The following is a 23,932-nucleotide window of genomic DNA, read 5'->3' as shown; positions in this document are numbered from 1 at the left end:
TGATAAATCTTAGAGTATTTTTGCACATTGTTGTTTGCCAACCCTTTTCTATCCACTGCCACTAAGTTTACAAATAGCAAGAGTTGAAAGTCTATTTCCTGCACACACAAAACGCATGCTGCTCCTTGCCTACTGAACCAGGGATTTTATTTACTCTTGGGTTACACTAATTTATCCCTAACTAAGGATTATATTTCTTTTCAAGTTTTAATTCAGCCCTTCTTTCTTCTTCACCTTTCCCCATAGCCATTCTCACTTCCATGCTGCTGCCCAGGAACCACCTATTGTCCAGGGCTGTGTGACTGATTTCCCCAGCTCCCAGGAAAAAGGAGAACATAAAAGCAGTGGGGAAAGCTGTCTGCTAAAAAAAATCAATAAGCACTACTTTGACAAAAGCCATTACTCCACCTGCATGCCCAGATCTCCACACTGCAGCAGTGGAGGTGCACAGCTTTCACTGCGTTCGAGGCAGCTTCTACCAAGACCTGAAACCCAAGGGATCAACCCCAAAGGTTGCAGCCAGTCTTAACTTGCTTCCACTGTCCTCCCTAACAACCTTAAGCAGCAACTCCGACTTTTCCTCAGCATCTGGTGCTCAGCCTGTCCACACCAAATGGCAGCCAACAGCCTGTGGGCACAGGTCTCATGGAAACAGCAGGAGGCAGAAGCCAGGCACGGCAGTGGTGGGCTTTCATCCCAACTTCAGTCCTCACACACTAACACTGAGAGTGAAGCCATCCTCAAAAAAAAAAAAAAAAAAAAAGGATATATATGGCCTCACAATCTCACTCTGTTTCGATAAAACATGTTAAAAAAAAACAAATCCAAAGAAACCCCCAAAAATTCTCATGTAAAATCACAACACAATTGCAAAAACTAAAAACTGATATTTTATGAAATAAATTTGATTCAATCTAAAAATCCCTATAATAGGTCATTACTCAGCATGGTATAAAAAAAAAAAATAGAGACTACAAAACCTGCCACAACACAAAGAGGCAAAACTGGTTTTGTTCTGCATTCCTAAAATCTGTGATCGCTACCACTACCTAAATAAAGAATCAGATATTTTCAAATTTTATGGATCCAGAAAGACTTTACATTTGGTTTAATGTCCCCTTCACATCCCTACAATACTGTAAAATGCCATCTACAGAATGTTCACATGGCTTGAGAAAAATAGTACTTACTGAAATGTGGTTAAAAGTAAATAAGAAGACCTGAGAAGAAAAGGAATCAAGAGGTATTAAAGTACAGAATCTTTTGCTAGTCCCTCTCAAGAAATATATCCTGTAACCACCTGCCTACATCACCGACAACTATGAAACTCTTGTGCTCATCTAGAGCAAATTATGTGGTAATAAAGAAATAAATATGACTCATATGTGATAATGTGCATTTATTCCGTCTTCTGCATTTGGGGCTTTCTTATCAATCAGGACTTTGCTTTCCAATCTGCATCTGACCAAAGAAACATGATCTTTCCCAATTTTTCTTGTGCACCAACCTGACCTTTTAGTGGAATTCAATATAAAAAATTAATGTCACAGAGTCAATGTACTTTCCTTCCCTTGTCAATAGCCTGGGTCATACAGTGGACCCAGTAGTTTATCCACATAGGACCTGAGAAAGACCCACAGTTGTATCTGACATTCTTAAGTAAGTTTCTAAATGCTGAGTAAATCCAGGTTATTGCAAAGAGAAAATAAAAAGCATCCATGTGTATCTAAATTAGACTATAATCTCATCTGTGTAAAAGTCATTTAAAACACAGTATTATACTTGTTTATATATGTGTGTAAGTAATATGTACACTGAAGGGAACTGTCATTAGGCAGCATATGCAGTCATAATGGGTAATCAGAGCATGACATAACAAAAAAGACTTATTCAAACCTCTGCCTCATGTAATTGTGATAAGATTTTTTTTTTAGTTCTTTATGAAAAGTAGACATTTTCAGGCACATGAATGTTTAGTATGTTTTATTTACACAGTCTTTTTTTACACGAGAGACTTTTAATCCTTTTTTTTACATGAGAGACTTTTAGTCCTTTTTCTTTATTGTTGTAAATTATTTGGAAAAAACCTCAATGATCAAAAACAACATAAGAAAAACATATAGAATACTGGTTAAGAAGTACAATCCTAATTATTTAGGATCAATTCTACCCCAAATTAACAAATCATGACAAAATTATAGTTACTGAAAGATAAAGCCATAAACTTTTGCTCACTTTGTATTACTGTTGTAGTAATAGCCTACTGTTGTCGGCTGGGTTCTGGTGGAGGAGAGAAGGCTACAAGGGTGGCTTCTTCAAGAAGCAGCCAAAAGCTCTCTGCAGGCCCAACAGAGCAAACACAAGCCAACTCAAGGCCAGAATGGTTGCTGACCAAGGCTGTAGTCATTGCTGACCAAGGGCGAGCCCATCAGCGACAGTCACAGCACCTCTGGGAATCACATTTAGGAGAAAAAAACACAAACAAGCAGCCACTTTTTGCCACCAGAGAAGGGAGTGAGAAGATATAAGAAACTCTGCAGACACCAAGGCCAGGGAAGAGGGGAGAAGGCACCCCAGGTGCTGGAGAGAAAGATGCCCCTGCAACCTGTGGAGAAACCCATGGTGGAGTGAAGTGTCTCCCCACAGCCCATGGAAAACGCCTAGACCCCACCTGCAGCCTGTGGAGAGGCTCCACGGTGGAGCAGGTGGAGACATACAGAAGATGCTGTGACCCGTGTTGGAGCAAGCCTCTGCCAGCACTTGCAGCCCATGGAGAGAGACAGAGACACAGCAATAAGTCAGAGAGATCTCCATGCAGGAGCAGGATTGCTGGCAGGGAGGCTTGTGACCCTGTAGAGAACCAGGCTGGAGCAGTCTGGGTTTGAGAGACTGAGAGACATTCTATGATTTTATGACTGTACCCCATAGCAGTGACCCACGCTGGGGCAGCTGGTGAAGAGCTGAAGCCCCATGAGAAAGGAATCATGTTGGAGACTTTTATGGAGGACTGTTTCCTGTCAGTGGGACCCCACAGTGCAGCAGGGAAAGAGTGTGAGGAATGCCTACCCTGGCTAAGAAGGAAACCAACTTGTGAGGAACTGACCCAAAATCCCCATTCCCCCATTCCCTGCCCCTCCCTGTGCCACAATGCAGAGGAAGAAGGGAGAAAAATCATGACTTAAAGTGAAGTCTGTGAAGAAGGGAGAGGTGGGGGGAGGTTGCTTTAAGATCTGGTCTCACTTCTCATTACCCAACTCTGGTGTCATTGGGTGTGAAGTGCAGTGTAATACACTACAGTTTTCTTTCCTGTGTTCTGTGTTGAGTCTGTTTTGCCCTGCAGAATGATCTCTCCCTGTCCTTACCTCGACTCCTAAGCCTCTCAATAGGTATTTTCTCCCTGTCCAGCTGAAAAGGAGAGTGATAGAGTGACTTTGCTGGGCGTCTGGCCTCCAGCCAGGGTCAAACCACCACATTTACCAACAAAGAGAAAAACATTTTGCTACACAGCTTTTTCTTTTGGTTTTTTTTTTTCTTTGGGGGGGGGGGGACAGTATGGGGGGACAGAGCTGCAAGTGTGCCCAGTGACAGGACAAGGGGCAGTGGGCACGACCTGGAACACAGAAGTTCCATCTCAAGATGAAAAAAAACTTCTTTACTGTGAGGGTGGCAGAGCACTGGCACAGGCTGCCCAGAGAAGTTGTGAATTCTCCTTCTCTGGAGACATTCAAGACGCACCTGAATGCTGTCCTGTGCAACCTGCTCTAGGTGATGCTGCTCTAGCAAGAGGGTTGGACTAGATGATCCCTTCCTACCCCTATGAATCTGTGAATCTGTAAAATATATTTTTATATTAATATATAAAAATTAAACATAGATCTTCTACAACTCATACTGAGTGAGCATTACTACATTAAAGGTATTACTACATCAATTTATAAATGGTTTAAAGGCTTTAACTACATTATTGACAAATCAGTTGTAAATGCTACCAAAATACTTTAGATGCCTTCTGTGCTACAAAACCTCTTTCTGACATCTATCAGAATTAAGACATGCTAAACCCACAAAATTGGTTTAAATTCAGTTCTAAGATCGAGGTTTTAAAATTTTACTAACCAGAAATAGAAGATCACCATAGTACAAAGATTTGTGACTAATGACTGTAAGAGATACATTTTTCTCATATATTTTATTTCCATTTCATTAATGAACCTGCCCATCCTCAGAGTTACCAAGATGAAAAGTATGCGTGGCACTTTCCTTGTCAAAAAATTTGTAACCAGCATACCATATTGCTTTCTGTAAAATATCTGGTAATTAATGTAAGCAATGCTTCCTAATATCTACATAGTATCATAGACTTGTATACTGGCAAGTGAAACTGAAGGTATTTCACAGCCAGCGTATCATGAACTGCAAGCTCATGGGGGGAAAATTCTGTTGCCTGCTACCTAGACTAACAGAGAAGTGACCTCTCTGACAATCCAGATACTATAATTAGCTTATTTAGCACCACAGTTGTGCCTAAAATATTTTAAAAGCCACAGAAACAGACAGTACCCTCAAACAAGGGAACTGAAGTCTTTATGCAACTTGTAGGAAACATTTTCACCATCTATTTTATTTTTTATTTGTGTAACAACTCTGTAGCTGAATTATTACAGCACTAGAAACTTGCAAAAAGAAACAGATTTAAGACAAATGTTGAAAAATGATCAAAGGTCATTTATCTATGATCATACACTCTTTCACTACCTAATTCACAAAAAAACCCCACCCCAAAACATAAGAATAGCCCCATGCATAGATACAAGTTCTTCCATGGCAGGCAGCAAAAAAAGTCAAAGAGCTCAAACCAAGAGATTCATGCAGTGCCATGCCACAACCTTCCCTCCTAGAAGTCTGGTAAGCAGACATGGTTTCTGAGTGGAAACAATTCCAATGCGAGGTAAAGGCTTTGCATGCCTACCCTAAATTATACTTGCCAACAGAGAATTCTGGATAGCTTCTTTAATGGTTTTTGGTCGCTCCATCATACAAGTAATTGTTAACTGCGACATACTACAACATTATTAAGATGTTTATTTCCTAATGTCAAATCAATTATTAAGCACATAGGAAACCTTATGAATGGCTTAAATTATTAACTTCCATTTGTCGTTTGGTCTCTTGACTTCAGCAACAACTGAACGATACGATGTTTTAAATTAGCATTGCTCAGTACTTTGAAAGATTAATATACTTAATGGTAACTGTTATCTCCCATCAGAGAGAAAAATCTTGCCACATTCACTATTGCATATTTACCTGAGGCTCACATTTTTATGGTACCTCAGTGGAGTTACCTTAACACTTCCCTTAGCAAAATTCATCCACTTGACTTGCACAGCAAATATCACACCGCACACAACCTATGCAATAGTCTTGATGAAGACTACAATCAGCTCAGCCTTTCTATTTAATTGTATGATCTGAGATGGAAAAATCACTAGAGGAAATGGAGTAAAAAAAAAAAATTAAAATGGCAGGGAAACAAGGGTTTCATTGGGATCTTCCAATAAAGCTGCAGGACACATTCAGTCTCTTCTACTTTAAATTGCATTAAACTTCTCTCATAAGCCTTATAATGAACATTTGAAGAGATCAGAAATAAAGCGAGATTATTACCTCCTGATGTTATGATTTTTGAGATTAGTGCTCCAGAAGAAAGCTGGAAGGATAAAAGACATTTCAATAGCAAAAAGCTGTGAACTTTTGTAATTCAGAAATTCCATCTCCTCAGTTTCTAGATGAACTTCAGGCACAGCTCAAAGTGAACTGCAATTCAAACTAGTTCAGAAGTCCCCAGACATAAGTGCTGCATGAGAGCAAAGAACTAAAAGGATGCTCCTGGGTAGCTGAAGCCCGTGTCCCTGCTATCGAAGATACTGAATGAGCCTCAGCTAAAGTCAGTATTCCACTGTAAAACCAATTCATTATTTTAATCCTTATTATCCAGAGGGTATTAGCCTCTCCACAGATCCAGTGCCCTAATGGCTAAGGGATTTATTATAGTTTCCAGTTTAAATGTCATTAATGGCTGGATGATGGGGGCGGGGGGTTGGGTGTGTGTGTGTGAATAGTCCTTTATCTTCTGTAGCTTCCTCTCAAATCTCATGTTTGCAACCATGGATTATCTGTAGATGGCAGTCACACCACTCTCAGCATTCTCTTCTGCCTAACTATACCCAAGCCAAGCTCTTCCCATCTCCTCTCACAAAGCTCTCCTTTCTCCAGGAGATCTTGCTTGGAAGTCTCTGGGTTTCTTCCAGTTTTGGTTTATCTTTTCAAATGCCGGTGACCAGAAAGGTACATAGTGACCCAGGTCAGGTTTCATCCTTAGCTGGATACTCTGCTGTCATAACTGAGTCTTTCTCGGATGCATATCCCAATGACCCCGTGACCAACTAATGCTTCTCCTCTTCATTCTGCTCATCGCCACTCATTTTCTACTGACGAACTCTCAGCCTATAGCTGAAACTTCTGCCATTAGTACCCAAATGCAGGCACCTCACATTTCCTATTATTAAATTTCATCTAGTTGCTATTACTGCAGTCCTCAAGGTCACGCTTTTCTTCCCCACAGCATTCTGATCTTTTGCCATATTAGGCTTCTTTTAACTGGGTCATCAACAAATTTCATTACAGCGGTGATATTCTGTCACCCCACCACTAGTAAAAAGCACTAATAAAGGCAAGCCTTCCCCAGAGAGCTCCCTGAGAAATTCAGCCAGCAATCTTTCTTCTGCCTGATGCTCTCTGAAGTCACACCAGCTGCCATTTCCCCTCGCCTATATGTACAGTTACTTTAATAATACTCATCTCCTCTCGCAGTGCTTCTAGTCTTCAAACTGGCACTAAAAAAAAGATTTATTTTTTTTTATAAAACTGCTTTCCCTATTTAAAAAAGAAGTCAGTTCTCTTTCCACATACACTTATTGTGATGCATTGCTATGACATACCAAAGGTTAACAAAGGCACTTTAGTGCTAACAGGGTGTTCCAAGGCTACATACAGTATTTTACTACACTAATCTACTATATTACTGATTTTAATGACTAACTGGCAGGTCTGTAATAGCACAGCTTTTTCCTGTCTTCTACACAGATATAGCTATACCAGATTTGACAAATACGTTTAAATGTCTTGCTATTAAGCCTGTGACTTCGTATGTCTAAAAAAAAATTAATATTGAGATAAAAATCATCTGTTCTTCTTCTGCCTTGAATATAACTGCAAATATGGCTTATACTTGTGGATTGTGGTTTTATTCCTTTGCTATCACAACTACTCCTAAAGCACAGTATCATCTGCTAGGCCATATCTTCCTCTTTTGTGCAAGCTTCCTCGTTTCCCTCATGTCCTTTTTCAGGTGACTATTCACCTACAAGCTACTGAACCATGCTCCTACAAGATTTAGTTCCTTGCTTGGGTTACTCATTCCTGATAGTCTGATTAATCTTGAACTTGAAGAAAACATCAAGTACCCACCAGACTCCAGATTCTGCACTGGCGGTAGAGTGGACAGCAACTCACCCCCACTTTCCTGCACTGTGGGGACTTCAGTGACACTTGCCCTGCTTTCCTCCTCAGAAGTTTTTTTCTTTGCACTGCTTAACTACGCAATACGTTATTAATAATTTACATCAGGGTTGACTTTAAATAAGGCAGGTGCCAGGCAAGGAGCAGAAATAGGGCCCCATGTAATTCTTTAAAAAGAAAATCCTTCCCTTTCTGCAGACCCTTTGTTTCACCCCGCTGCTTAATACAGGAGCTAATTACCACAAACACAGAAACTCTGTGCCGGCCCTCACCCCTCAGCATTTAGGCTAAAATAGCCAAACCTATATTTTAAACACATTACTCTGTTGATAACGTTTTTCAGACGTCTCAAATTCTGCTTGAAGTAATTTTTGTTCCATAACTGAATATAGACAAGGAGTAACACATCTGGTGCCTTGGCTGTGCAAATATATTTATAATTAAGTCAAATTGAATACCAAAATCCAGCAATGATAGAATTCATTAGACTAGTATAATGCTGTATAATTACTCTCTTTTTTTATATCATCCACTGTATGCTTTAAGAGCTCTTTTTTCCCCATTGATATCAATGTGCTATGACATATTTACATACACCCCGTATAACAGGCTGAGGAAGTATTAGACATGTCAGGGGATGACATGGAAAGGCAACTGTTGCACACACTGTTGTAACTACACTGTCAGTGAAACAAGAGGAAACCAATTTAAATTCATTCCCTGGCATGTAACTCTGCAAGTAGGTACTGGATTTACATTTTGCAAGGAAAAGCGCTCCTTTCTATAGTAGGGAAAAGTCCTAGCATGACAAAATCAATACATCACATTTTTCCACCAGCATTACTTCCTCGGCCTTGCATTACTGGCCCTCCACCAAATAGACCATCCGCTGATTTCCACACAGGCATATCTAAGCATCTTCCATGGGTCTTTCCTCACCAAAACCATCTCCATGCATTATTGCTCACACCTTAGATTTTGAGAGAACTGCCAGCAGGCAACCCTCTCTGATCCTCTGCAGGACTTCCTTCACTCTACTTCTTTCCAACCAACCCTGGCCAAGTGTCCCACGACTCCTACCAGACAGCCCAGCCACCCGGGCTGGGCTGTAACACAGCGCGGTGCATGTAGGACCTATCAAAGCACCCAAGTTCCCTAGGCCACCAGGAGGAATCAGGGACTCTGCTGACAAATTTGACCCTGACAGAAACTTGGGCTGACAACAAACAAGAGAGGGCTTCCACATCTCTACAAAAACATTTCTCAGGTACCGAAGACATCTGCTCTCACTGTCATATTTTTTTTTTTATGTAAAGCCAACCACTGCCCCTCTAAGGCACCATCCATCTCTCTCTTGTTGTGCTTGCTTCTCTTCCTCATCCATACAGGGAGCTTGGGCCATCATAAGATGAAAGTTAGTTGGTACGGTTGATCGTGCAAACGTCTCCTGTAGATGGGTTTGTGACTGTGCACACGCAGCCTAGGGACAACTGCAGCCTTTGGATCAGGCTCAGCATGGGGCTTGCAGACCAGCCCAAGGGATGGAGCAACCATCTACAGCTCTGCTGCCTTCCCCCTTCCAACAGCGGCCGGACACCTACCTGCCAACAGCAGTCTCTCCAAAGCTGTAGCTTCAGCCAAGCAAGAGGAAAGGAAATGCAAACAGATAAAAGCTGTCTGCAGGGACAGCATAAAGACAGCTGAAACAATGATGATATGTGCTTATTTCACATCAGCCCACAAGTTTCTAACCAAAAAAAAACAACAACCCAGTGGCCCTGACCAGCCAGTTCATTTCCAGCCCTCCACTGTCATGAAAGTTATTCGAGCTATGCGCCAGCAAGCTCCGGAGGAACTGCTCCACATTAAATATATATTGAGTTCACAACCAAAACAGTCTCTCTGAAGTGGTATTTTTATTGTAAACAAACGCTGCTAAAGTTCACACCTAAGGTTCCTACAGACAGCAAGGGAAAACCACATTTAGCAGTTGAAAACAGCCAAAAGGAACATTAAAATCATTAAGCCAAAATGGAAGGACACAGGTTATCTTTTCAAGGGAGAAGGCTTGTGCAGAAATGAGAGAGTCACATGTTCTTTCTATAAACTATGCTGTGCATAGAATTTATCTTTCAGTAGCTACTGGTAACATTAAGAAATGCCATATTTTTTGACAAGCTTAGGATCCAGAAGACATGAAAGATAGGATTAAAAGAATAATTTTAAACTCCGTTGGACCAGAACCAAAGTCAGGCTGTAATTTGAAGAAAATGAATAGGAAGCATTGTTTAGTAAACAACTGCAGAAACTGGCTTTTTAAAAATTTTATTTTAATAACTTTCTAATTAGCTACATTGACAAAGACATATTTGAAACAGAACTAATTTAAAGTTGACATCGTATTTCTTTTCTTTCATAAAAAGGACAAGGGAACAACAAAAACACCCTCCTAAGTCAAGGCAAAATGTTTTTTAAGACTTCAGGGAATGTACAATTTCAACAAAGGCACTGTCAGCAGCGATCACTGAGGGAGGGTTTCTCAGATTTGCTTTCGGGTGTAATTCTAGGTGAGAACACCTCCTTTTGACCTGCGCATTCTTGATGCGGAACGATCAAAACTCCGGCATCACGGGAATACGTGGCGGTATTTTACTGCTCGCTGCTTTTTTTACCAACCTTCAAAAACATCAAACCTGTGATTAGTCTATTGTATAAGGTGTCAAATTCCCAGAAAGATCCTCACATGCGCACAGTTTATCCTGAACAGGCACTAGGTGAAAGTAAGCCTGCGAAAGGGATCAACGAAACAGCGCTGCTGTTCTAAAGGGAGAGGAAAAAAACAGGTGTGGGGAAGCCAGGGGTCCCACTGCAAGGAGCCACCCGACCTCTGATTCCCAGCAGCGCCCAGTGACCACCCAGCCACAGCCCCTCTCCTGCCAGATGCCGAAGACCCCTGGCACGGCGGAGTTAAGCCACGTATGTGCAGCCGGGTCCAGGCTTTGTGGAAAAGCCCTGCCAGCAGCTCTGGGCTGAAGCCTGCGCAGCGCTGGGCAAGGCAGCTGCCCAGAGCTGGCTGCTGCTGGCAGAGCAATTAATGCAGCTCCCTCCCAAATAATCTCTTCGCCAAGCAACACTCTCGCACGCAAAGCAAGGAGCAGACCGAAACATCCGAGGATTCGTGTCTTGGCAACCTGCAGGAAGACAATGCCTTTTCCCGGAGCTCTGCAGGGCTTCCTGACTCGCGCGTCCAGCCACGGCTCTCAGATGCCACGGGAATGCCTACTTCTTCCTAAGAGGAAACCAAGGCAATACAAAACGACCTCGCAGGCTAAATACAACCCCAGGACGGAGATGTCAGCGTCCCTCTTAGATCTCTTTATTGCCACATGCTTTCAAAAATCACTACTGTGTCTTTCAAATAACAAAACTGAACTCGGTAAAATCTGCAGTGAACAAATACTACAGCTAATTAAACATTTGCACTTAGGCTTGAAAGCCTGAAATATTCTAGCATGATATCCCACGACTGGCAATGAAAATACAAATAAATTAAAAAGTGAGACCATATGATTTCTCTAGATTTTATATCACAAAAACACAGGAAGTCTCATGGTGAAACCTGTAGCTAAAGAAAAATATTACATGGTCTGATTTGCTTTTTATTATATGCAAGAGTGGCCTGGTTTTGGTACTTTCAACTACTTTAAAAAACAAAAAAGCAAACAAACAAAAAAACACAAACAAAAAACACACACACAAAAATAACCCCAATAAAAAAGCAGGAAGGCACTTTCATAGCTAATTAATCCCTGAACCTTCCAAGAAAATGAGACTATAAACGTCACCCACAATGGTAAGGGCTCCAAAACTAAGACTACCAACATACACCAGTAATTTAAATCATTTGAATTAAAGACTTTAAAGGAATTACTTGCATAGTTCAATATTTGCATAATCCTTTGTAAGATCTGAATAACAAGTCAGAGAATTTGTTTCAAGTTTATCTTAAAGACCTAGAAGGCATCCCAGATACAGCGCTACCTTTTAAAGATTATAACAAACTCATAGGATCGGCACGAAATTTTCAGAAGACATATTTATATATTTCAAAGCTCTCTTCCATCCCTTACAATTACTGTATCAGGAATATTCCCACGTAGAGAGGCTTGGGAAAAGGACATGGCAGATCACAGAAGAATCAATCATCAGGCAGAGCGTTGCATATTGCACATCATTTATTGATATTTCAAAAGTGCTGCTATTAAAACGCAATTACATTTGTGCTTTGTCTTCATTGCAAAATCTTAAAAATGTGAAGGGCACTTCACTGCTTCCCTACTCATTTATCTCCCAAGAAATGCAAGGAAACTCCCAGTCCCTTTTTCTCACACGCTGCGGGAGAACATCTTGAAGACCACAGAAAGCCCACACTGAAGGCTTGAACATTTTAAGCTGAGGAAGACAGCATCAGCAGCCTTGAACAAAACTAGCACTTCTGCTATGTTAATTGGTCACTAGAACGAAATATTCACTATACAAAGAAATTGGTAACTAGAACCAAACGTTCTTTGTGCAAAGGAGCTAAATATATAAAAGCAAAACTCTTAAAATATTTCCATATCCTAAGTATGCACGTCTCTCTGGTATTTATAAAATGGACATGGGGAGTCTCAGCATGCAATCACTTACTCACAAAAATGTTTTCTGAGATGCCCCACAAAAAATAATGTTAACATTTTTGCATAGAATGGTTCTTGGAAACCATTACCCAATGAAGTAAAATTAATAATAATGACAATCTTACCTGATCCCAGGGGCAGATGATTCCTCCAAAACACATGAAGAGATATCCCATGGCAACAAGACATACCCAGACCACCAGGGAAAATATACGAAGCAGTTTCTTAAATACAGGTTCTACGCAGACAAGGATAAATATAGCAAAAAAAATTGCCAGGGCCGTTGGAACAGTTATTAAAAATGCCACATGGTCTTCAATTTCCTGGAAACAGAGGAAAATGAAAAGGAAGTTAAACACTGATGTACTTAAAGGTCAGACAGCAATAACATACTCTGAACTGATCGCACGTGGAGATCTCAGAAACACATGGCTGAGTATCAACAGCGAGATGCATCAAAATAGCATTCTTTCTCTGTAATAAGCTGCTGCTTGAGTAGTAACTTCAAGAACAATTAACAACTGCACCACTTCTTTTGCTGAATTGAGGAATGGAAGCAGATTGAGAAAACTGTAGGTCACACCACAGTAATGCAACAGACCCTTAGGATTGGGAAATTTAAAAGGCAAACCCAACTTGCAGAAGCATCCCCACTGAAGACTGCAGCTGCCAGAATGCCTCTCAAATCAACTATGCCTCCGTACTTCCATAAAAGCCTTTCTGACAGTGATATTTGACAGGTACTATACATTTTGCTTCTGTTTAGAGTATTTATCTGGAAGGATGGACTCTAGATTACATATAGACACTTTTTCCTAGCAACTGCTTATTTCAAAATGCGCGAACAACACGAGGAGGAAGGACTAGTATCCGCTTTGAAGGGAGATACAGGAGAAGCAACATGTAAATTTACTTACAGAACTTACACAGAAGTTATTGTGCTCATATCTTTAAGCCATCTAGCAAGGGTTGCATTTATAAAAAAAGGACAAATATTTTATTTTATATTCCTGTTAGTTGTCCAAAAGTATCTCTGGCTGAAGCACAATAGCACCATACCAAAGTCTAGTCACTGGATCCTTACTCATTCTAGCAGCTGCTAGGTATTTTTACAGGCTCATTTGTAGCAACAAGGCTTGAGAAAGCAAGGGCCCGAATGCTACTGTTGCAGTAGTATCAAGTCCTCCACTAGCCACAGGCTTCATGCTGAAAAGCCTCGTAATCACTTTATCATACCTCTGAAACCTTGGGGAACAAATTGGAAGTACTGATTTGACGATTTGTAAGAAAGACATGGAACACAAAGAAACAGCGTTTCTTTTCCCCTGTTTTTGTAGTTGTTTCCTTAGTGCCTTGACAAATCTCCTTTAGTGGTGGGTGTTCAACTGAAATACTTAACATTTTGCTTAAAAGCCTTTGGATGTGACTTTTGTCCCCGTGTTCCCTTTATAAGGTTTGCTACAATTAGAGGAAAACTAAAACTTTACAAGTAAATTTAGAAAAATTTACAAATGAATGCTTTCTGGTTTGTTTGGGTTTTTTAGGTGGGTTTCCCCTCCCCACCCCCCTCCCTCACCTGATATAGTACGTTTTACTACCTGACCTCTATAAAGAGGGACTTTCTGTAAGGTTCTTTCCCCCTCCACTCCTCAAACTCATCATTTTGCTTGTAGCCCTGACTGCACGGGCACTGTAGGCTGCAACACCCGCCAGCAGCACCAGGCACCCCTGCCCACTGCCCTCCTGCCAACCCAGCACCACACTGGCAGCCGGGAGCCGCTTCTACACACAAGGCTGCTACCAAACCTCAACCAATGACTTCTGCATGCCCGCAGAAGAGGAGAAGGTGCAGAACACTGTCATAGATCACAGAATCTTTAAGGTTAGAAAAGACCTCCCAGATCACCAAGTCCAACCAATACCACCACGTCAACTAAGCCACATCCTGGAGTGTCAGGTCTACAAGGTTTTTGAACACCACCAGGAACAGTGACTCCACCACCTCCCTGGGCAGCCTGTTGCAGTGCTTGACAGCCCCCTGCCTGAAGAAATGTCGAATCTAAACCTGTCCTGATGCAACTTGAGACCATTTCTTCTCATTCTATTGCTAGTCACCTGGGAGAAGAGACCAACTTTCACCTCACTACAACCTCCTTTCAGGGAGCTGTAGAGAGGAGTCACCTCTCTGCAGAGGGCATTAGCTGAGGCTCTACTCTGTTCTGATGCTGGCAGGTTCAAACCTGGTGATTAAAGTCCACATCTTATCACACAGTCTCCAGATTTTCTCTCGCTTACCCTGCCCTGTCCACCAAAAGGCAGCTCATCCTTCAATTCTTCTTATTCTTTATTCCCTTTTAAATTTATGAAGTCAGATATTTAAGGAATCATTGCAGCACTGATGACCAGGATATAAGCCAAAGAACAGTCGAGAAACTGTAAGTGTTGGTGCCAACTTTGAAATGCAAATATTTTTTTCTAAATATTAAACATACACATTAAGGCTTTCAAGCACTTGGGAAGTCATGCTTAAAACAAATTTATGGGCTTGAAGTTGGGCATAGAGGGAAGTGTCCACATGAGTACAGAGCTGTATGAAGTAAGATACATGCAATCCCACAAAGTAAGAGACAAAATAAAAACCCTAGCTAGTATTTGTAAGAGCTACTGATGTATTTCTCTGCATTTTGTGATTTTTCATCATTCCCATCATTCCAATTTGTTTCAGTGAATTGATTTAGTAATGTCAGAACCAATGTCATCCCAGATGACACCAAAAGTATTTAACTTTGAACTCTGCACTCTCACTTTGAACTCTCCAGGTGAGACTGCACAAAATCTTGTTACAAGGTCAGAGGAATTGCTCCTTTCACTGGTGACAGGGCAATATTATGGTCCTTGCACCATCTGTCATACAGTCAAGGTCACAGCACCAAAAGAACCTGCATGTTCGTGGAGGAAGATGAGTCTCAGGAAAACCATAGATCTAAATTATGGCAAATTGGTATTTCATGATACAAATACACTAGTGATAGTATCCATAAACGCTTCAACAGCACACTTCTCCACTTCAGCAAAAAAAAACCAACCCCAAAACATTGTGCTTTCTAGGACAATCTGGCTTCATAACAAATCAACAATATTTAGATTTCAGTTTAGAGCATACGCATGGTCACACAGCTACATATTTCTGTATGCATTCTATCATGAGACTGATCCATCAGAATATTTGTTCCAAAATAACAGCTCAATTAACAGTCAATTTCCTTCCTTTTAAACATGCATTGATCTCAACACTTTGCTGAGCCATTTTGATTTCTAAATCTGAACTTTTCTTTCTGCTTTCTCCCTTTCTCTGGTTGGCTAGTGCATAATTTTGCATTTTGTTTTAGTGTTAATATACATAGGGGAAAAATAAATAGACCTCCTCCCCACAGGTAACTGAATGCCACCTCACCGACTGCAGTGGGACGTCACCTCTCTGAGCTGGCTACAAGACAACCTGCTCCTGATGTCGCAAGCTGCTCGTATCGCAGCACACGCTGCGTGAACTCTGAAGTAAAATAGAAATTTAAAGATGTAATAGTATACACATAAGGCAGTTAAAAAATATATGAGAAAACAGTTCTTAATTACAATTTGATTCCTTTCCAGAAAGCCTTACTGTGCACTGGGGGATTTTTCACAATCCTGCCTGTAAAATACACAGTAAAGTCACATCAACAAAAGCAGGCTGTGCGAGGCAGGGGTTTATTTTGGAAACAACTTTTAAACAGCATTTTCCTATTACTTCAGAACAATAGTTTATGAAATTTTAGCACAGAACAGAAGTCTATGAAATTACTTTCAGAGCAAAATGTTTATGAAATTTTAAGTCCCAAAGCAGGACATTTAAAACTTGGAAGCTTTCTAATCAATAGTTGCAGTCATCAGTGTGTTTAGCAGGTTAAAAGGTGACGCTGCAGGCAAAGACAAATTGCAAAGGCCAACTGTTCTGCTTCCCTAACCCTGTCCCAAGGAAGTGTGGGGAAAAAAGCAAAACACAAAACATTTTCCTTCATTTTTTGAAATGAAGGAAAAGCCTCAGAAATTAAAATACACCAGAGGTAATGGAATTAAAATAATCAGCACAGCAATTTCAAACATAACAGCGAAGCCTGCAATGCACAGACCTCGCCTGACACCTCTGTCTTCCTAAGTGTTTTCGACCTTGTGGTCTTCTAATTACTGAAGAAATTAAAAAGTCTACTGTTGGAAGTTTTCCCAACCCCCACAAATTCTTCAGAAGTGTGTAATAATATTATCACCACTAAAACCTGAGGAATCACTTTCACTCATCTTTCCAAGGCCCACAGCCTGGTCTCATTGTACATTCCTGCTCCTTCCTCTTCCAGCTAACTCCTTGCCCTGGGTTTAATTTTAAACAGCAAAGCTGCTGCAGAGCACTCCACTGCTTTATATAAAACCGTACAGCTTGACAAAGTGCTCTAGCAAAGCGAACAAACAAGCATTTAAGATACCAGTTTTAGCATAAAGCCTTTACCGTGGTCCCTCATTCTTCTGGTACTTTCTCCTTTATTCTTTTCCTCTAGGGGAACTTGACGGCAGTCTATAGACAGAGGACTCCTGCTGGGATCTGAAATACCGCACACTCAGAATTAACTCAAACCATTTGCTGCATTAAATTCCTACCAGAATCACCTTTTTTTTTGCTGAGATCAAAGAAATGCTTTCTAAATGTAAATATAAAATGTAAATACAAAAACAAGTGAGTAATGTTCTTAGACATCAAAACTATGCACAATTTCAAAAATGCTGAGTTTAAAATACGTATATAGGGTTTAAGTATTCCTAGCTCACTGACAGCTCCACCAATCAGGCTGACTGAAATAATCTGTTTAGTTACCTCTGTAGCAAAAATTGCTCATTTTTCCTGTAAAGCCTTTTCCAAGGCTTTTACAGCATTTTTTCTGAAGGTGTGTCATCACCATTCCCTCTGTAAAAGTGGACAGCATTTCAATATTCTAACATCTCAAATAGTTCTTTACAAAGCCAAAACCTGAAGAAGTCTTCTAGCTACTTGTGTAAACATGGTTTTATATTTTAATGAATTTGCTTCTGGCCAACTGGACAGTGTGCCACCTGCTAGGCAGCTGGGAAAATCTCCATTGTATTAGGAGGTGCCGTGCCCTGGTTCCAGCCAAGTAGCTGTACAGCTTCATCTAGGACTTCATCATTTAGGACAACAAATGAGAAGTTTCGACTTGCCATCTCAAGTTTCTTTTCCGTCAATTCCATCATTCACTGAACGATGTAAACCATCTTCACTTCAGAAATCATGCAGTATCTTTAAGGCCAGATGCTGTTTCCAAGCCCACATGGTATTTTCTGGATCCACAACTTAGAAAACCTCCTCTGCCTTTCATGCCCACCATTTATCTTTCATAACACAAAGCTTTACTTGTTTTTCTTCCCTGGCTGCCTGGTTAGAAGCTTTCTCATGTGCCTTTTTTTTTTTTTTTAATTTATGTTTTTATTCAGCTTTGAGCAACATGTTCAAGGACATTAGCAGAAAATTAATTAAACTGTATGCTTTAATCAACCTGTTTGTGTCAAGGAAGCTTCTGATTTTCACTAAGGCCCTATGTAATTGCATGGCTGAGATTTTTTTTGCCCTCTGATTCAGCACTCCTCCTTTGGCTTCGCAGATCAATGATAACAACATCAGGCTCTAAACCAGTTGTTTCATGATGTCTGTTGTCTTGAGAAATTAATTTCTCTCTATTAATGAGTCTGATGTGCAGTCTACACTTGCTGTTAGCACACCGATATTTGACTCCTCAGTAATCCGCAATCAGTCCAGCAATTTGCACATCACATGGATCAGGTAATTCTGACCAGCTTTGCAACTGCCAAGCTGCTCTGTGATGTGAGATATAACCAAGAAGAAGCAGTCCTACACTCGTGGCCAGGCTCAAGATCATTTTATATTGCTTAGCATATTATGACACTATTAAAGTAGCAAGATTCCGTTCAAATCCTTCAGGTGACATTCTGGGCACCTGGAGCCTTTCCTCAAACTTGGAAGTCATGAACAACATGCGGTGTAAAATCGCCCCTGTGTGAGAAGTGTGGTGTTTTGCAACAGTGAAATAATTCTGCTGAAATAACAGGACCTGTATTTTGACTCCACAGGGTCTATCCTAGTTAGCACATAGGACTAATAGCGATAATACAGTGACCATCCATGTAGGTATTGTGAACACCCTTCTGACCACCTGTTTGCTTGACTACAGTGCCAAGCACTTCTTGCCAGAGGATTCTTCTTAGTGAGTCCAACTACACAGATATTTTTCCTTTTTCTCACTTACTCAGCAGAAAACATTTGCATCCACATTTTTTCAGGTTTGCCTGATAGCTGTGAGGGAACCTTGCCTGTTGTAGCAATGATTGTCAGGAACACAAAGTCTGACATACCAGAGATCAAAGACTTCTCTGCCTAATGCAATAACAACAGACCTCACAGAGAGTTTGGAGAGGCTCCTTGGAGGTGCTGAGGAAGAGTCACAGGCTATGGTTGCTGTGTAAAATAAAAGCAATATAAAAGTTCTGGAGGAAACATACAGGTTGCTAGAGAAGCTGCAGCGAACTATGGTAGCATTCCCAGAAACGTTCCCAAGAGAAGGATTGACAAGGAGAAATTCAATAAGTAGTTAAGAAACTGTTAAGAAGGGAATTCAAAGAAAAAGGGAAATTTTGGGAACAGGGAGGGAGCCTCCAGAATGTAGCGGAGGTTAATCTAAACAGAAAAGAATGAGTTTGATGGCACGTCAAAGGTCATAGGGAAGCATTCAAATTGAGGAGGTTATAGAAATGTAGTAAGTTGTTTAAAAGAAGCAGCAACATCGTGGACACCTGCAATTCTCAACTGCAGCAAAGGACAGAAGTTGATTAAACCAAAGCAAGAAGGAAATGGCAAAGAAAAGCCAGAACAGACAGATCCTCTTCTTAAAATTCTTGCAGAAATATGAAACACCCATGTGAGAGCGAACAATTTTCTATGTAAATATTAAAAGCCCAAGAAGCTAGATGGAAGAACAAAAATGCCTGTTGTTAAAATATTATTCATACAACAGTCTTACTGAAAATTGGTGGGAAAAAACCCAACAGCAGAATACTGAAAAAGCAGAAAAGAGAGAAAGCCAAAAGCAGGGACTAAAGAAAGGCTAGTATTAGCATCTAGGAGAACCAACAAACACTCAAAAGTCCCCGTGAACAAAAAATAAACCAAACCAACTGGACTGAACATCAAAGTCTTATCAAGATTTAACATAGAATCTCAGATTGGTTTGGGTTGGAAGGCACCTCAAACATCATCTACTTCCAACCAGCTGCCACAGGCAGGGACACCCTCCACTAGACCAGGTTGCCCAAAGCCCCATCCAACCTGGCCTTGGACACTGCCAGGGAGGGGGCAGCCACAGCTTCTCTGAGCAATCTCTTCCAGGGCCTCACCACCATCACAGGGAAGAATTTCTTTCTAATATCTAATCTAAATCTATTCTCCTTCAGTTTAAGGCCATCATCCCTTGTCCTGTCACTACACTCCCTGACAAACAGTCCCTCTCTAGCACTCCTGTAGCCCCCCTTTAGGTACTGGAAAGCTGCTACAAGGTCTCACCCAAGCCCTGTCTTCTCCAGGCTGAACAAGCTGAACTCTCTCAGACTGTCTTCACAGGAGAGGTGCTTCAGCCCTCTGGTCATCTTTGTGATCTTCTTCTAGACTTACTCCAACACATCCATGTCTTTCTTGTACTGGGCACCCCAGAGCTGAAAGCAGTACTCCAGGTGGGGTCTCATAAGACCAAGTAGAGGGGCAGAATCGCGTGTGAGATTAAGACCTAGATCAAGACCTAGAGGACTGGTTATCCAATCAGGACAGAAACTGTTTGAGATTCTATGAAACACAGAGATAAGAAAGGCCATCAAAGAAGAAAACCAGCTATACTGGTTAAGAACTGCAGCAGCAGATGGAAACTGCCACCACTGCTTATGTCTCACACACAGCTGAAATACAAAATGAACAAAGACGTAAACAAACAAACAAAAAACCACCCACCCAAAGAAAGACAAAGCACTCAATCTGATCTCAAGAAGAGGAAAGAACCTAGTTCATAAAATATTACTGCTGAGGAGCTACTTTATAACAATGACGAAGGTGGTTAAGCAAACAAAAACCAAAATCCAAACACTACAATTGAAAGGGGGAGCTAGAAGCTTACAGATGAAAATATTTGTAGGTGGCCTGAGGAATATAAAACTCAGAGTCTCAGGCCAAAAGCTAATCAATGCCCAAAAACAACCTGAGAAAGACCAAACTGTGCCTGAACAGCCAAGCGGAGAAGCTTCTAAAAATTGTCTTTCAAAAAAAAAGCCTGAGAGGGGATAATAAAAAGGATCATAAAATTTATCAGGATAAATACAAATTCTCAATAACACAAGCCAAGAAAAGAGCTTGATAAATCATTTTTAAGAGTATAAAAATAAGTAGTAATTTTTTTTTAAACTTAATCAGGAGTTGGCAGCCTGCTAAAGGACTTACAAGCAAATATATGAAGCAGATATTAAAAAGAACTGTGAGAGGAGAGAAGAGCAGACCGTTGCAGAAAGGAGTTTGGGATTTTTTTGTATACGTGTTCAGCAGGGGGTAATTCTCATTCCAGAATATTCCACACAGGGGGAACACATCAGAAGATATGTCTGAAATTCAAGTATAAGGTACTACAGACAAAAGCAGGAACACGAAATGTAAAAATAATCAACAGAAACCAATAGGCTTCACCAGAAAGGGCCAATGGGACTCAAAGGAGAAAGAGCTAAATTTGCAGTAACATGTAACTTCCACCCTGAAGTGCCCCAGTATCCAAAGACAGGAATGTGTTGTGACGCCACTATCTCCTGGGATCCCTCTCAAAGACTAAGGCAAGTACCAGAAGTTCTGGTATGTATCCTGGGAAAAACTGTCAAAAACAAAGGTCCCACAGTGCCCACAGAAGTCCTCAAGACACCCAGGGTATATGCTGTTCCACATATCCATAAGCAATTTCAGAAAAGGGGTGACTAGCAATCTGACAAAGATGAGGGCTAATTATGAAGAGTTACAAAAAGATCTTCTAATGGTCACTACTGAGAAAGAAAATGGCAGATGAATTTCAGTGGAGATGTGTGTGAATTGATGCAGCTCAAACAAAATAACCCTAATTCTGTATACAGGACAACAGGCTCTTGGTTGACTACTGAGACTTAAAAATGGAGATACTTGCTGTTTATCACTGGTAGACCCATGAAAATATCACGCTGGTGCTCACTAGCAGTCAAAAACTAACCCAAAATGTAGAACATAGGAAAAGAATCATGAAAATCATGATGCCACCTAAGTGCATGATGATCACCATGAACAATTCTGGTCCTACCACCACCACCACTTCCAAACGAACGCAAAAGAACTACAAAAGATAGGTTTCCAAGGATGCTCTAAAGCTGAAACACAGTGGCTAATTACTGACAGAATAATGTTTGGTTTTAAAGTTCCATTTCTCTGAACACAGTGAGCACATGTGTCCTTTGTACAGCTCTTTAGACTTTTAAAAGTAGTGCCCATCTCAGACCATGAGAGAACAACCTCCCTTTGAGCTGCCTGCATGCAAATGTGTAGCCAGGGAACCCCATGTGTCTGTGACCATTCCTACTGTATCGTATCCCATGGAACAGAGGACAGACACCTATTCATACCAAAAACATAATTAATTGAAGCAGGGCAGGTGTGCCTTATATACAAATATGCCCTGTGCAAACCCCATGCATCCCATCTGGATGGCGAGCAGCTTTTCCCATTTCTTTACACATCCTCATTGGTCATAGCTGCAGTTTTCTCTCTTTTGATTTATTTTTACATTGATATGCATCCTCTCACCTTGTTAACCAATTCATATAAAATCTGGCAGTGATCACAACCATTTATTTAATTAGTTGGGGTTCAGAGGACTCACAGGGGGTCAAGGGAACATTAATGGGGCTGTCATGCCTTCTGGTCATCCAGCACTACCTCAATCTTTTCTCTTCTACCTATCAAAAGTAGCTCTACTTTAAGACATTAATGAAAAACAAGATGGTCCAACCCAGTTGCTAGTGGCTATGACACTCAGCTGGTCCTCTTATAAAATTGTCCTACCAGATGACACTTGCCGGCAGCCACAGAAGATAAACCGCGTCCCAGAGAGCAACAACAGTTAATTACATTCTGCTCCCTGACGTGTCCCCTTCAGAAGGCAGCTGAGACAACATGCCGCAAAAGCAAGCAATGTACTTTGATTAAACGGACTATTTCAGGCTCTAGAGCTCATTGGCACCTAATCATATAATTTAGATTATTTTTAATGTAAATATTGTGATCAACATATCCTTCTTGCATGCTTCGTTCTACATGTGTTGGTTATGAATTCCTCTCCAAAACTGTGGCTTAATAACTTTCTCTACCTTGGTTTTCAGATGCTCTCAAAATCCTCCTCCAAGATCAAAATAAACTTAAAGAAACTCTCCAATAAATGCAACTACCGTTTATGCAACAGCCCAAATGTGGATATGGGAAAATAAACACACTTAGGAAAAATGTATGCTTTGCACTTAAATATATACAAAATATGTCACTGTTGAAAGAGGGGCATCAGTTAAACATTATGTACAATGCATTACTTCACAGGACTCAAAGACATGATTTTTTCAGATTAACTGCACTGAAACACATATTAAAAGTGAAATTACAGCCTGTCTAATGCCCGTATAGACCCGTGGAAGTCAGAAACACTGAAGAACTCCTTCAGTTGTTTGAGCTGCTTCCCACTGACAGTTACATATTTGGCTGTCACTTTCAAATCGAAGCTAAAAGGTGGCTTTCCCTCGCCACTTTACTCCTGACATCATAACTTGGGAATCCAGCTGTAACCAGGAAAAAATGTCAAGATGGAACTTGTTTAAAAGTAAGGACCGCAGAATTTGAAACTCGGAGCACGTGAGTGTCAGCACGGGAGGGAGCAGTGTTCATCCTAGAGGTCTGTTTAATACAGAGAAAGGTAAGCTTAGGCTTCTTCCTCTGATGGGTCTTTCAAAAACACATTTTGCAAGAATATTCCAGAGATTTTAAAGTATCAGGCATAATAAATAAGGTAGCATGAAAAATGCTTTTTAATATTGAAAAGTCACTGCTGTCACTGTGCAATTACTTTTCAAGCTTTTCCTAAGGTTTTGCAATACTTACTAAACACAGCTGTTGTTGTTATCATCATAGAAAAAGTTCTTGAAGTTTAAGCCCCTAAGGACACTTTCCTCACTCTCATATGCCTCTCAGTTCCACTGACTTCAGAACAAAGAGGTTTCTTATTTCATTTAGGGGGGCTGTGGAGTCTCCTTCTCTGGAGATATTCAAGACCCATCTGGACACCTACCTGTGTGACCTGTCCTAGGGAACCTGCTTTGGCAGGGGGATTGGACTCGATGATTTCTCGAGGTCCCTTCCAACCCCTACGATTCTGTGATTCTGTGATTCATTTTTGACTCCAGGATCAGGCTGACATTCTGCAATTGCACCCATAATGGTAACATTTCAAATAATAGTAACC

The 23,932-nt window shown here is 40.8% G+C and overlaps 1 protein-coding gene across 1 annotated transcript in view; it reads right to left on the bottom strand.

Moving 5' to 3' along the window:
• ADCY2 (adenylate cyclase 2) overlaps positions 1-23,932 on the bottom strand; it is a gene marked incomplete at both ends in the record, with an annotated part of 216,402 nt that overhangs the window by 182,835 nt on the left and 9,635 nt on the right. Inside the window, one exon of the mRNA XM_084279914.1 lies at positions 12,386-12,583. Within this exon, the coding sequence (XP_084136040.1) occupies positions 12,386-12,583 (198 nt within the window). The remainder of the gene's footprint in view (positions 1-12,385; positions 12,584-23,932) is intronic.

Source organism: Gallinula chloropus (genome assembly GCF_964237585.1).
Source record: "Gallinula chloropus genome assembly, chromosome: 2".
NCBI lineage: Eukaryota > Metazoa > Chordata > Aves > Gruiformes > Rallidae > Gallinula > Gallinula chloropus.
The sequence above is the reverse complement of the archived record's forward strand: the minus strand, read 5'-3'. Positions and strand labels throughout refer to the sequence as shown.